Source organism: Sapajus apella, unplaced genomic scaffold (genome assembly GCF_009761245.1).
Source record: "Sapajus apella isolate SASKATOON/1434 unplaced genomic scaffold, GSC_monkey_1.0 scaffold7, whole genome shotgun sequence".
NCBI lineage: Eukaryota > Metazoa > Chordata > Mammalia > Primates > Cebidae > Sapajus > Sapajus apella.
Window position 1 is genome coordinate 23,406,434 of NW_022436947.1, and position 15,233 is coordinate 23,421,666.

The 15,233-nt window shown below is 34.2% G+C and overlaps 1 protein-coding gene across 1 annotated transcript in view; it reads right to left on the reverse strand.

Annotated features, from left to right (window-relative positions):
- CFTR (CF transmembrane conductance regulator) overlaps positions 1–15,233 on the reverse strand; it is a 180,103-nt gene that overhangs the window by 16,966 nt on the left and 147,904 nt on the right. The window contains exon 23 of the mRNA XM_032276197.1: positions 8,087–8,242. Coding sequence (XP_032132088.1) covers positions 8,087–8,242 — 156 coding nt within the window. The remainder of the gene's footprint in view (positions 1–8,086; positions 8,243–15,233) is intronic.

A 15,233-nucleotide genomic window follows, 5' to 3' on the forward strand; every position in this document is an offset into this window, starting at 1 on the left:
TTAAATATCACTTCCTCAGAAGTATCTTTCCTGATCCTCAATACCAACTAAGGTCTCCCAACATACGGTCTCATAACACTCATACTCTGCTTTCATAGCTTACAGTGAGTATTGATTATATGTGCATCTGTGAGCATTTGTTTTTAACTTCCATCTCTCCTACTAGACCATAACTGCTGTGTACCCTGCCCTTAGCATAAGCTATGTTCATAATATATGCTCAATAAATGCTGCCTGAATTAATAAATGGACTGATGTGAAAATAGGAAGTAAAATACAAAAACATCAAACTCAGAGTTCAGCACATGTTATTTTTCTTTCTTTTGAAAGAATAGCTATTACAACCTACTGTTTTGTTTTGGCTCAGAAAAAAAAATATATATACACACATATTATATATACACATAGATATATGTATGTATATATACACACAGATATATGTATATAGATACATGTATAGATATACATGGATATATCTATCTAGATGTGTAGATATATATATATATATATATATATATATATACTCTGCCATACATATATATATCTAATACACACACCATGTATAATTCTATTAAAATGTGTCCTAATGTTTATTAGTATCACAGACTTTAAAGAAATAATACTAATAACCCATTAAAATTTTGATTGTTCTTTATAATTGCTTAGGAGATGGTATGCCTAACTTTTACTCATGATACTATAGTCCAATAGTTTATATAAAATATCTCTCAAACATATGTTGATATATATTAATTTAGCTAAAATAGATAAATATTCAACATTATGAAGAAAGAAAACTATTGGTTGAAACTACACATCCCAAAGTTTTAAGTGTGATGAATTTGATACCATTCAGAAATTCTGTGGGTTTTTTGTCTATGGTTTACTGTCTGGCATTAAGTATTGAAGTAAGTGCTCTAATTGAAAAAAAATTTAACTGCACGAACAGGTTCAGTAAGAATTCAATTTCATACAATTAGACATTTCATTCCTGCATTACAAATAGTATCTGGCACTGTATTGTTTCCAGGGGTGCCAGTGGGTGTTTTAGTTCTGTTTTCTAAACTGTTTGAACTTTCCACAAACTCATCTCTAAATTTGAAAGGTCCTTGGAGGTCACTTAAGTCCTTTTCTCTGGTTTACAAATGAAATATTCAAGGCCCTGAGAAGTTAAGTGGTTTGGCCAACGTGGTACACTTGGACTGATGGTGCCGCAAAAAATATACCTGAAACTGTCAATCACACAATGGCCCTTTATCTCTCTTTAAAGAAACTTCTCCAATAGGAAAGTTAGGATGTGCAAATATCTGATATTTATTTAATGTCATATACGTCATAAAGAGCACTTCTTGAGACTCGGAGAGTAAGAGCACCATTACTCACTCTGTGACAAACCTCTTTTCTACAGTTGACTCCTCAACTCAACTCGGTGGCAACAGGTGAGCCTATATGGAGTTCTCAGAGTTATCTGCATGTATTTCACTGCAACTGGCATTATGCTTTAGCATTGGATGGCAAACAAAAAACAATAAAGCAGTTTGGCTTGTGTGGTGCCTGGATTTAATATGAATTACATAAGTGGAAAGTGTGACTGTTTTTCTTTAAGGACACAGTGCTGTTTTGGTTTTGGCTCAGAAGGGAAATATATATATATAAAATATGTATATTGTGTATAATATACACAATATTGTGTGTATATTATATATATATTATTGTATATGTTTTGTATATATTATACTATATATGCAATATAGTATACTATTTTTTTTTCCATTTTTCAAATTTTATTCCAAAAAAAGGGGATGTGTGTGGAAGATTAAGATGTCCACAGAAAGTAACCCTCATTGTTACAATAAAGTACTCAACTGAACAGAAATGACAATGACTCAATTCAGTATGTAATGTCCTATTTTCCCACTGTACCAGTTACTGTATATATAGTATACTATAAATACAATATATAATATATATAACACATACAATACATATTGTACATTATATACAATATATACACAATATATATTGTGTATATATGCTATATAAAATATACACTATATATGTTTACACAGTATATATAAACATATACAATATGTTTATATATACTATATATGTTTATATATGCTATATAAACATATATTGTTTATATATACTATATATTGTTTATATATAGTATATAAACATATACTATTGTTTATATATACTATATAATTATATTGTTTATATATAATATATAATATACTATATTATAGAAATATACTTGGAGTGTGTGTGTATATACTATATATTATATATAGCATATATACAATAAATAGTATATATACTACATATAGTATGTATGTACAATATATATTATTACATATATATAACATACATATATGTGTATATGTAACATACATATATGTATATATAACATATATAACACGCTATATATACAATGTATATACTATATACAGTATGTTACAGATATTACATATACAAATTTTATGTTATAGATGTAACATATGTTATATATAACATACTATATAGTATATGTATTGTGTATATAGTGTGTTATATATATTATATATACATATATGTATGTTACATATGTATGTTATATATACACATATATGTATGTTTTATATATATATAGTTACATAGTTATATATATAGGTATATGTAGTAATATATAGTAGGTATATATGTAGTTATATATAGCAGGTAGGTAAATAGAGTGTATTTTATATATACACACACATCCACACACACACTCCATGTATAGTTCTATCAAAATGTGGCCAAAATGCTTATAAATATCCCAGTGGTTTGGGTCTCCCTTTTTGACAATGTCTGTAATTTTTTTTTATAAATTGAATCTGTATAATAAAAACTGTTCAGTGTGAACAAATTAAGATCCTAAGTTTATGTTAGAGGTTTTTCTTTTTAATTAGCTGGTGGTATGGTTTGGATCTGTGTCTCTGCCCAAATCTCATGTTAAATTGTAATGCCCAGTGTTGGAGCTGGGGCCTGGTGGGAGGTGACTGGCTCACGGGGCTGGATTTCTCATGAATGGTTTAGCACCATCCTCTTGGTGCTATCCTCATGACACTGTTGAGTTCTCATGAGATCTGCTCATTCCAAAATGTGTGGCTCCTCCTCCCTCACTCCCTCTTGCTCCTGCTTCATCATGTAACATGAATGCTCCCCATTTGCCTTCTGCCATGATTGAAAACTTCCTGAGGCCTCCTCAGAAGTAGATGCTACTAAGCTTCCTGTATAGCCTGAAGAATTGTGAGCCAATTACATTTATTTTCTTTATAAATTACCTAGTTTCCAGCATTTTCTTATAGCAATGAAAGGATGGACTAACACAGCTGGGCATAGTGGTGTGGGCCTGTAATCTACCTACACAAGAGACTGAGGTGGGAGGATCACTGGAGCCCAGGAATTCAAGGAAACACACTCAACATTAGGTGACAGTGCAAGAATCTGTCTCCAAAAAAGTGTGGCTTTGTTTTAAAAAATATCTATTAGCTAGAACAAAGTAGCTATAAGTAGTTGAATAAAATATTCTACAGTCAAAACTATCTAAGGTTTATAACAAATACAGAATAATTTTATAATATTAACATACATATATTTGCATGCAAATGATTGTAGGTAACCCAAATTATTGTTTCCTCTAAAATTACTTCATGCTTTACAAACTTTTTGTACTACAACTTTTTAGTATATACTTTTTCAGAGATAGCATAAAAGAAAATACTTTCCTGATCTGACCAAATAATCAAAAATTTCACATTTTTAGTCTCAGAAATAATAAAATTGCATTGTACCTACTTCCATACCAATTATTTTTCTCTCCTCCTTTGAACTCAGACTCCACCCCTACTGTCCTTATTTTAGCCCAAACTCCACATCATAGCTGGAGAGTTTCCCAGATCATATCCCTGCTTCTCCTGCCACCTACTCCATGCCACCAGCAGCAGCAGGGTCCTCCACTACCCTTTCACCAGCCTCTTCCTGGAGCCATCTTGGTACTTGTCAACTATTAACCTATTTCTCCTAATCCTCCCTAATATGTGGCCTCCTCTGACCTTTTGCCCCTCAACCCTTTCTAGTTCACATCTTAGTACTTGTCCATAATCTGTCCTCCTGCCTGGCATCCTGGAACACCCTCTCCACATCCTCATGCCCCTAACCTTTCTAAAATCCACAACCTTTATGACCCTTTATGAAACACCTTAATTATCACTTTCCTTGTGAAACTATCTATATTCTTTTGTTCATTTCTATGGTATATACTTCCAATAAAATACAAAGATGGAGACAGGATTTCTGCTCAAGGAACTGTAAATAATAGTAACCACCACAACACAGCCTATTGTACTTACTATGTGCCAGGGAAGAGTACTAAGTATTAACTCATTTAATCCTCACAAAAACACAATGCATTCATTACTACCATTATACTCATTTTACAGACAAGAAAAACTGAGGCACAGAAAAATTAAATAACTTGCCTAAGATTACACAGACTAAGATTCAGATACTGATAGAACCACAATCTCTTGTTAAAGAGATCAAGCATTTAGTGAATCAGCATAAAACAATGTAAATTGAACTCTTACCAAGCAAGCTACTGTATTATGCACTCTATAGGAGGGAGAAAAATTAATAAGAAAAAAAAATCTATGTTTTATCTAGCATTTCTATTACATTCTTTTATCTGGTCTGCTTTAATCATTGATGATTTTTTGTGTTTAAACTTTGCTTTCTTAACTAGGATACCTGCAAAGTATTTACAATGCTAAGCAGAAATTAGACAAATACATTGATTACTCTAAGATAAGATATATTAGAAGTGCTGGGTTTATAAACAAGGTTCTAAATCTCATGTGGAACTGGAATGTGGGAGTAGAATGTTGGAATTAGTAAAAAACCCCAAATTTGCAAAATTTACATGTTGCTTTGAAGTCTACTTTGTGAATCATATAACAGAGGGACGCAAGGGAAAAGATGAGAAAGGCACTGCAGGGAGAGTAGAAAAAAAGGAGGGGTCACTGATGCGGGGGAGTAGCAACAACAGGGCTTGGGAGCTGGCCCTTCGTAATTACCCACATCACACTCCCTAACTAGCCTATACCTTGACCCATGACTACATTTAATCACCTATATTTAATTTATCATTTTGGCTCAATCCTTTCTTCCTTTGATCTCTGACTTATGACAATGAGTGCAATTTTGAACTTTTCATTTGAAGCTCATAGGCTGGATTGGGACCTCACGATGACAGATCAAGGAAAAGTGCTATCTATACCATTTATGTAATCACAGAAGCTATCATACTTATAATGTTAAGCATAGAGGAGTTTAATAATTAATTATTAAGTTGTTAATTATTATAAAATGAGTGAGAAATGCTCTACTGCTGAATCATCATTCAGATCTACAAATACATGTTTTGGTCTCATTTGCTATCTCCCAGAGCAAAAGATGCCCCAACTTTGTGGTGGGAGTCATGTGTGGACATAGATTCTCTTCAGATCATAAAAGCTCATTGCAAGAATAGGCCTAGTCATTTCCTCAGAATAGTGTGTCACCTTTCAAACTTGTAACTGAAGCTTTAGAAATACATTTTAAAATTTTTTTCCTGTTTGTTTATGAATTAAGTCTTTAACACATTTCAAGGCAAATAAATCATTTTAGATCTTGTTATTCAAAGTGCCTAAGCCAATGGGGCTCTGGTGATAAGCCCCATTGTCTCTTCTTCATGACCTCACAGCTCACAGGTAACACAGAGCAAATTAAAGGAGGCTCCACCTTGAAATTTACACAATAGTCTTCCAAGGAAAGGAAGAGAAGAACATTAATAAAATAAGGGAGGGAAGAACATTAATAAAATAAATGCTCTTTACATTAGTAAAATAAATATTCTTAAAATAAATAAAGAAGGAAAGAACATTAATAAAATAAAATTAAAACACCTGTAAGGACCTGCCAAAACTGACATGTTGTGATTTCACAGCTGATGTCTCAGGATCACTATGAGAAAGTGAGGGGAAATTTCATGTTCAAAGTTCCTGTTTCACGTGTCTGAAAACAAATGTCCCATTGATACAGAGATCTCTAATGTCTCAGGGCAGAGATCTTCATAACTATGCCCTTGCAAGGTTTGGGAGTTGGAAAGAAGAAAAAAATAGAAAAGCAAACAAACATAATTCTTTCTGGATTTTTTAATTCCTTATTCCTTCTTTTTTTTTTCTTTTTAAAGTTTAAACTTTAGGAAAGGACAACATTACTTAATTTGAACTTTTCAAAGAAAAGTTAGGGAAAGAAAAGCATCTCTCAGTTTAGACAGCAAAAATATATGAGGAGTTTGCTCTCTTTTTCTCTTTCTTGGGCATTCACATAATGCTCAAAAGTTGTCACAATGAAGAAATAGTATATCATGTTTACAGACATCTTTGTGATACTGAGAGACAGCCCTAGAAACCAGCGTCATAAACACATATACGAGAAGCATCTATATCAGGATCGTCCGGCACTTCTGAAGGAATCTCTGAACACATTTTTTTGTTTGGCTTATATAATGCTAGAAACCATAGAAGAGTGAAAATGAGAAAAAAAAAAAAGAAGACAACCTTGGAAGACTCCCTTTGGCAGAAAGGCAAGATAAAGAATTTTCATATCTCTGGCCTACTCTGTTTTCTTCCATGTCTTGCGTATGTATGAGCATGCAATAAAACACAACCTCTCTACTACATAGTCGATAAACTAAAGGATTCTCAGTGAAACTGAAATTAATTTTTAGACCTTGGCTTATTCTAATAGGCAGATTTGTGTGAATAAGAACAACAAAAAACAAAAAATTTACTCTTTTTCATTAAAAATGGGACCAGAAGACTTAGGTTGAACTGAATAACAACACTTCTCTGTCAATCAGTTCTATTTCACTTTTCAACATTTTTATTTTGCCTAATGCTATCACCTCGGGATACTTGTATTTCCAGTGTTTCTTTATCTTTCGATCATCTGACAATCCCTTTTTTTTCCTGAGGAAACAATACTGTTTTCAAAACTCCAACCAGGATAAAGCTTCTGGCAACATGACAAAGAGTAGACAATATAAATTAAAAGCACCAGTTGAGCAGCTGCAATATTTAGTGCCTCACTAGTTGAAAGGAGCAAATGTTCCACAAAGGTAATCTATTAGGAAATACAAGCTTTTTTCTCAGTCTAGATTTATAGTCAGTCTACCTGGAGATGCTCCTGGCATTTTAATTTTGTGTAAAAAGTAGAGTAGTGTTAAAAAGAAGTATGGTAGTGGAATGGATTCAGTGCCTATTAGTACAAAGGGAGAAAAATGATCATCAAGAGTGAATATATTCAGAAAGACTAGAGAAAATACCAGCAAAAATACAGTAGATGCCCTCAAGATTTGGTCCCAGTGAAGACATTTCTTGGTTTCCATTTAGAACATTTTAAACTGGAATTGTTGCTATTTCTCTCACATACAAAAAGTGCTCTTACACAATAACACATTCTAATTAGTAGAATGATACTAAGCCAGTGAGGCTAGAGATCCTTTGTGACCCAAATTGAAAAGTGACATTAAAAAAAAAAAAAAAAAAAAAAGCTACAGACTAATCTGACATGGTTCATCCCATCCAAAGAACAAAAAATAATCATTACACTTTCTGTTTTCAATTCAACTACCTCGTGATTCCAAGTGTTTGTTATTTCAGGAGCATCTTTCAAGTCTTGCAAAGCATTTCTAAACCTGGTGGTTGCTAAATTGGAGGTCAGACCACTGAAGCAGGAACAAAAAGAGCTGTTAAAAACAAAAGCCCAAGGCTCCCACTGTAGATTAGGTCTTCTGAAAAATACCATCAAAGCCATGAACATTTCAATAAGCAGAATTTGAGAATTCCAAACTTTTAGAGACATTTTTTCTGCCTATGAGAAAGCTGCACTGGAGAAAAAAGACAGCAATGCATAACAAATAGATTTTGCAGAGTTATGTGAATTTCTGGAGCACAAGTGTCAAATAATGGTTAAAAATGTAATTTAGCTGCTTTTTTTCTGACTAAGTCCTTTTGCTCACCTGTGGTATCACTCCAAAGGCCTTCCTCCACTGTTGCAAAGTTATTGAATCCCAAGACACACCATCAATCTGGATTTCTCCTTCAGTGTTCAGTAGTCTCAAAAAAGCTAATAGCAAAGTACTCTTCCCTGATCCAGTTCTTCCCAAGAGGCCCACCTATAAGGTAAAAGTGATGGGATTACTCCTGTGACATACAGACACCATGCAATAAACATAATTCAGTATTGTACTTTAATAAGAGCTATTGGAATATTTTCTCCTGTCACCAGTGGATGATTTTCATGTTTTCATTCAAGCCTTTTTGGCACACTCTCAACCCTCACCAATGTTGATATATGGAGAACAACAACCTTGGAACAGAATAAAGAAACTGGCCATAAGGAATTGAACCCCTGATGCAGCCTTCCTTTATCGCTGACATTTACTAATGATAAAAAGACTGAAAATGCTCATTTTGCATAAAGGAAAAGCAAAGAGTGTCTTCACGCACATCATCTCTAAACATAGGCTTAAGCTGGAAGCAAAGATCTGCAGTTTGATCTAGTACCCAAAGTGGACACAACTTAAAAATTACTTAATCTGAAATAGATCTAATATTTAGATATTGACCCTAATAAATTAATTAGGTCAAGTTCAAGCCTGGCAATAAACAATATGTTCAGGCAGCAGTATATTCACAGAGAAGGCAGGTTGGGCAAAGGCCTTGCCACTCCTCAGTGAATGAGCACTTTGGACAGTTGTCAAATCACATTCTGACATTCAATCAGATTGGTGAGAAGGGAATTTCAGGAAGCAAAAAGTATATCAAGGAAAACAAAGAAAATTATTCGTGTTGCCTAAAGACCATAAGAACATAGCATGGACGTGAGAGCACCATGTACTACATGAGGAGATCAAGTGCTAGAGGTGCCCCACAGAGAGCCCCAACGCTGTTCTGATGTCAGCTCAGATAGCAGAACTTGAGGAAGGTACCTTGAGCGAGGTAGAACACACTTGTGGTCATTAACTGACCAGTGAATAAACTGACATTAGGAGCACTGAATAAATGTTTGTTTCCTTCCCCTTACATCAGTTCTGTTTTTTTTTTTTCTTTTTTTTTTACCTTTCTCTAGTATAACTGAGCAATGGTCTTTTACTAGAATGCTTTTCAATCTGTAGTGAAGGACAGTTTTGTCTTCTTTTTAAATTTCTAATTCACTACATATCAATACTTTAAAATATATAAAAATGAATTTCTAAATATTCATTCTCAATTTCTATACTGTGTCACCATAGACAAGTAAGTTTCTAAACCAGAACCAGTGAATGGGTCACAGTAAATGTACATAACAACCCTTAATAAGAATTACTTATTGAACACTATTTGCAACCTGGTAATAAACTAGGTCTTTGGGATGAGCTGATAAGCAATAATGACACAGTTGATCTCCTATTCATCATAAGAACCCTACAATGAGATTTTCACAAATGTTTATTTTCAGACAACTGAGAAAACTAGATCAATCAAATGTTATGTACAATACTCTGTTGAGTTTCTTCATAGTATTAATCACAATCTGTACTTATTTTATTTTTTCTTGATTATTGCTTGTGTTTGTACCAAAAACATAAGTTTAACAAGGACAGGACACTATCTTGTTTTGCATTTAATTCTTAGCACCTGGCTTACCCAAAGTGCCCCATAAATATTTATTCGAATTGACTAAGGGACAGCCAGATGGAAAAATGGATGGATTTGTGAGCAGATGAATGAACTCATGTACTTTAACTGATCTAACAAATAATGGATATAATCAATTTTGTTCCATTGCCAGAACAACTCCTAATTTTAAAATATTATGGAATTTAAAAGCACATTTTCATTTATGAATCGGCTAATGTTGCACAAACACATTTATCATGAGTCGTGAATTTTCAAACACAATAGTAAAATTTTGTATAAGCAACCTGAATATGTCCAGTGCAGGTAAGGTACAGGGGAAAGTGATTTGCTATAAGGTCATGTTGAGAATTTTGGTAAGAAGTGCTTGAGATCTAAATCCTTGTTATCATTAGTCAGGTTTCCAGTGAGGATTAGATAAATGACCATGTTTCCTTTTCTTCAGAAGCAAATACTGAAATTTTTAGAGAACTTAGTTTTTAGGTTGGGATAAGACTGGATGAAGAAGCAATTTGTAAATCTTTGGTTTCACTTTAAAGGTTTTAGCTATTACTGTGGTTTCCTTATGTCATTAAACTGCTGGTAATGCATGATGTCTGACACATTTTTCAAAAGCAAGGAATCATTGATTTGTACCCAACAATGTCTTCTTGTTTATATAATTGACACATAATAATTAGTTTCCGGGTCTTGTTTTTCCAGGCTTCTCAGTGATCTGTTGAAGAAGGCTAGAGAACTTCCCACAGATAAGCTTTTAAGATAGTGTTTTCTAGTAACTTCAATGCACCTCCTTCCTGAGAATGTCAGATCAAGATAAATCAAAATAATATGTGGAAAGTTAAATAGTGTTGAATTTGGTGCTAGTTGTAATTGCATTGTACCATGAATAGAACTGACTCAGTACATTCCTTTTAGGGTATCTTACTTGCCATTTTAATACTACAACAGATGGAAAACACTTGTAATTATTTTTCATTACCTTGTGGTCTCCAGAAATCAAGATGACAAAGTCAACTGAAATTTAGATCCACAAGGTGATTATAATTGAATCTTTTATGTGTTCATATATCTCTATTAATTATTAATAAAATATAGTATTGAGAAATGCTGCTCATACACTCACTCAATGATTCAACTACTTTACACCAATTTTTATCAAGATAGAAAATGGGATATGTGTTTAACAAAGCTAACAGGTATTTAGCTGTTTGTGCTGATATGATCTGAACCCTTGATAGTCTTATGAATTATTTCAGGCATTTCTGCATTTTGAAGAGACTATAAATGGAGAAAGCAGCTAAGTTCATCCAAAAGTATAGATCTTGAAGTACTATTAAAGATCTATTTAATCAGAGGACTGTCCAGTACTATGATATATACAAATACACCATCTGAAGAATTTTAATAAGTCCAGATTTATCATGAAGTATCTGACTCCAAATTAAGATCCCAGCCAGCATGTTGAGAGGAAAAAGAAAAGACAAAAAAAGGATGAGGTACTCTAATTGGAGAAGGTAATCTGGCTATTACAATTTAGATAAAAAGCTTTTAAGAAAAACTATTTGAGATTAAAAAGAAAAATAGATTTTAAAAATAACCGTTGTAAAATAGCTGTAGCTGCAACATTTCTCATGCATTAACAATAAAAACTTGTAAAGTATAGGTTCTTTAAATTAAAAGCCTCAGTTAAGAGCAAATAAAGTAATAGCCAATCTTTTCCATAAGGTAACTGCTATGGACAAAGTGTTTTCACATGAAGATTGAATAATATTTCCGCACAGAGTATTTATTCATCTATTCACCATAATCAACAACACAGAACTCAATTAAAAATTAAATGAGATGCCCACTTAAGTCCTAAATTTCAACTGCTTTTTATCACCACCAAGAAGAGTAGCCCAAAGCTGAGCTGGCAGTGTTTTTGGATATCCAAAAATATTACTAGTATACTAAATTTGAGTCAACTTCTTAATTCAGTACATAAGGAATATGTTTGGAGCATCTTGTGATACTTTGCAAGATATTATTATAAGTTCTAAAGGCAAGGTAGTAAGATTATATTCTTCAGAGACTGCTCAGCATAACTTTTTTCTTTTGAGACAGAGTTTTGCTCTTATCACCCAGGCTGGAGTGCAGTGGCGTGAGCTCAGCTCATTGTAACCTCCACCTCCCAGGTTCAAGCAATTCTCATGCCTCAGCCTCCCTAGTAGCTGGGATTATAGACGCCCATCACCATGCCCAGCTAATTTTTGCATTTTTAGCAGAGACAGGGTTTCACCATGTTACCCAGGCTGGTCTCAAACCCCTGACCTCAAGTGATCCACCTGCCTTGGCCTCCCAGAGTGCTGGGATTACAGCGTGAGCCAAATAACATTTTAAGAATCAATTCCTAGGAAGCATATGACCTGGAAGTAGATAGAAGCTATGCTTTCCTTTATTTAAAATATATTAAGATAGGTAACATGCTAAACAAAGGGATAAAAAAAAAAAAACAACAGGACTTTCAGATTGTGGTCTGGTTTGCAGAAATCCTGTAAGTGGTCGTTTCATCCTAACAAGTAAAAAGCAGAGCATACTGAAAAATCAACAACTTCTCTTAGATCTATCAGAGAGGTGAGATCACAGGGCAAACCACTGCCTCGCAAAATGGGAGACAGAGAAGTAGGTTCTCAGATGTTTCTGCTTATTGGTTTCTGTTCTTTAAGTTGTGACAGAGAATCACAACTTAAAGAACAGAAACCAATAAGCAGAAAACTCTGAGGGAACCAGTGCTAGGGTACAAAAACCTAAGTTGTAAGTGAAAAATTGCTGGAGATTCAGTGTGAACAAGTATGAGAGCAAGAAAATTCCAAGTGGGCCTAGTCATTGGGGGATTTCTATAGTTTTATGAATTTTGTGGGTAGGATCCTTACCTGATTCTCACAGTGAAAATCAGAGGAAAAAATGCTCATGCTTCCATCAGAGGGAGGGGATAAGTAACCATTTTGAAATATGCCAGAGCATTCTATTCTTTTTCTTTTTCTTTTCTTTTTTTTTTTTTTGAGATGGAGTCTTGCTCTGTCACCCAGGCTGGAGTGCAATGGCATGAACTTGGCTCACTGCAACCTCCACTTCCTGGGTCCAAGCAATTCTCCTGCTTCAGCCTCCCAAGTAGGTGGGATTATAGATGTGTGCCACCACACCTGGCTGACTTTTGTATTTTTAGTAGAGACGGAGTTTCACCATGTTGGCAAGGCTGGTCTTGAACTCCTGACCTCAGGTGATCCACCTGCCTTGGCCTCCCAAAGTGCTGAGATTATAGGCATGAGCCACCGCATCCAGGCCCAGAGCTTTCTAGTCTTATAATAAGGCCAGCCCTCGAAAGAGACTACTTTACCATGCCTAACCTATCAGGATTTTTTTCAGAGCCTAACTGACCTAGGGGAAGGGAAATACTCAACTCCCGCCCACACTAGTCACTATGTCCCACCAAAAGGGGTAAAAAAACACTTCACAGGTGTTTCTAAGCTACGGGGACACAGGCTCACTGAAAGACTAAACCTAATCATCTAATCATAGGACTATAGAATACTTCCCTCACCCTTTGCTACACATACCACTACATTACTAAAGGCCTATTTATTACAGCTCCTTTTACCCAGTACATCATGTCCACCTTTCAATAAAAAATTGCAAGGCATACTAAAACACAAACGAACACAGTTTGAAAACACACAGCAAGCACCAGAGCCACAGTCAGATATGACACGGATGTTGGAAATAACAGATTGGGAATTTAAAACAACTATGATTAATATTCTAAAGGCTGGGCATGGTGGCTCATGCCTGTAATCCCAGCACTTTGGGAAGCTGAGGTGGGTGGATCACTTGAGGTTAGGAGTTTGAGACCAGCCTGGCCAATATGATGAAACCCGATCTCTACTAAAAATGCAAAAATTAGCCAGGCATGGCAGCAGGCACCTGTAATCCCAGCTACTCTTGAGGCTGAGGCAGAAGAATTCCTTGAACCCAGGAGGTGGGGGTTGCAGTGAGCCAAGATCATATCACTGCACTCCAGCCTGGGCAACAATGAGACTCCATCTCAAAAAAAAAAAAAAAAAAAAAAAAAAAATTCTAAAGGTTTTCATGGTAAAAGTAGGCAATATGCAAGAACAGATAGAAAGCAGAGAAATGGAAATTCAAAGACAGAATCAAAAGGCATTCTATAGGTCAGAAATACTGTAATCAAAATGTAAAATGCCTTTGATGGACTCATTGGTAGACTGAACACAGCTGAGGAAAGAATCTCTGAGCTTGAAGATATGTCAATAGAAACTTCCAGCACTGAAATGCAAAGGCAAATAAATAAATAAAAAACTCTGAGAAAACGGAAAGTCCAAAACAGTGGGACAACTACAAAAAGTGTAACATACAGGTAATGGGAATACCAGAAGGAGAATAAAGGGGGAAAAAAGAACAGAAGAAATATTTGAAGCAATAATTACCGAGAATTTTTCCAAATTAGTGTCAGATACCATACCACATATCCAAGAAACTCAGAGAAAGCCAAGCAGAATAATGCCAAAAAAACTGACACACAGGCATATCATATTCAAGCTGCAGAAAAATCACAGGTAAAGACAAAATCTTGATAGAAGCCAGAGGAAAAAACATCTTACTTATAGAAGAGCAAAGGTAAGAATTACATCTAACTTCTCAGAAACAATGCAAGCAAGAAGACAGTGGAATGAAATATTTAAGGGTTTGAGAGGAAAAAATCACCAATCTGGATTTCTGTGCCCTGTGGAACTATTCTTCAAAAGTCAAGAAGAAATAAAGTATCTATCAGACAAACAAAATTTGAGGAAAATTGTTGTCAGTAGGTCTGGCTGGTAAGAACTGTTAAAAGAAGTTGAAGAGAGAAAAAGAAAATTACACAGGTCAGAAACTTGGATTTACATAAAGAAAGTATATTAGAGAATGAATAAATGAAAGTATTTCATTTTACAATAAAATTAGAACTTCTACTTTCTTACTCTTAATTGATTTAACAGAAAACAATTTGTTCAAAATAATTTCATTAATATATTCAATCATATATATGATAATGTATATACTTAGGTATATACATATATGTAAGTGAACTAAATGATAGCTACAATATAAGAGAAGGTAGAACTGGGAGCATTTTATTATTATAATGTACTTGCACGTGAAATCATTTAGCATTATTTGAAAATGAAATTAAATTAGTTATAAATGTATATTGCAAACTCTAGGGGCAACCACTAAAAATTAAAGAAGAATTACTATGCTAAGGAAAGAAAGAAAGTGAAAACATAAAATGCTCAATTAAAACCACAATGGAAAGAAAAAGAGTAGACAATAAAAATATGAACAAAGAACAAGTAGCTTAACAGAAAACAGGAATAAATGTGGTAGATGTTTATCTAACTATATCAATAATCATTTAAAATATCAATAATCCAAATACACCAATTAAAAGAC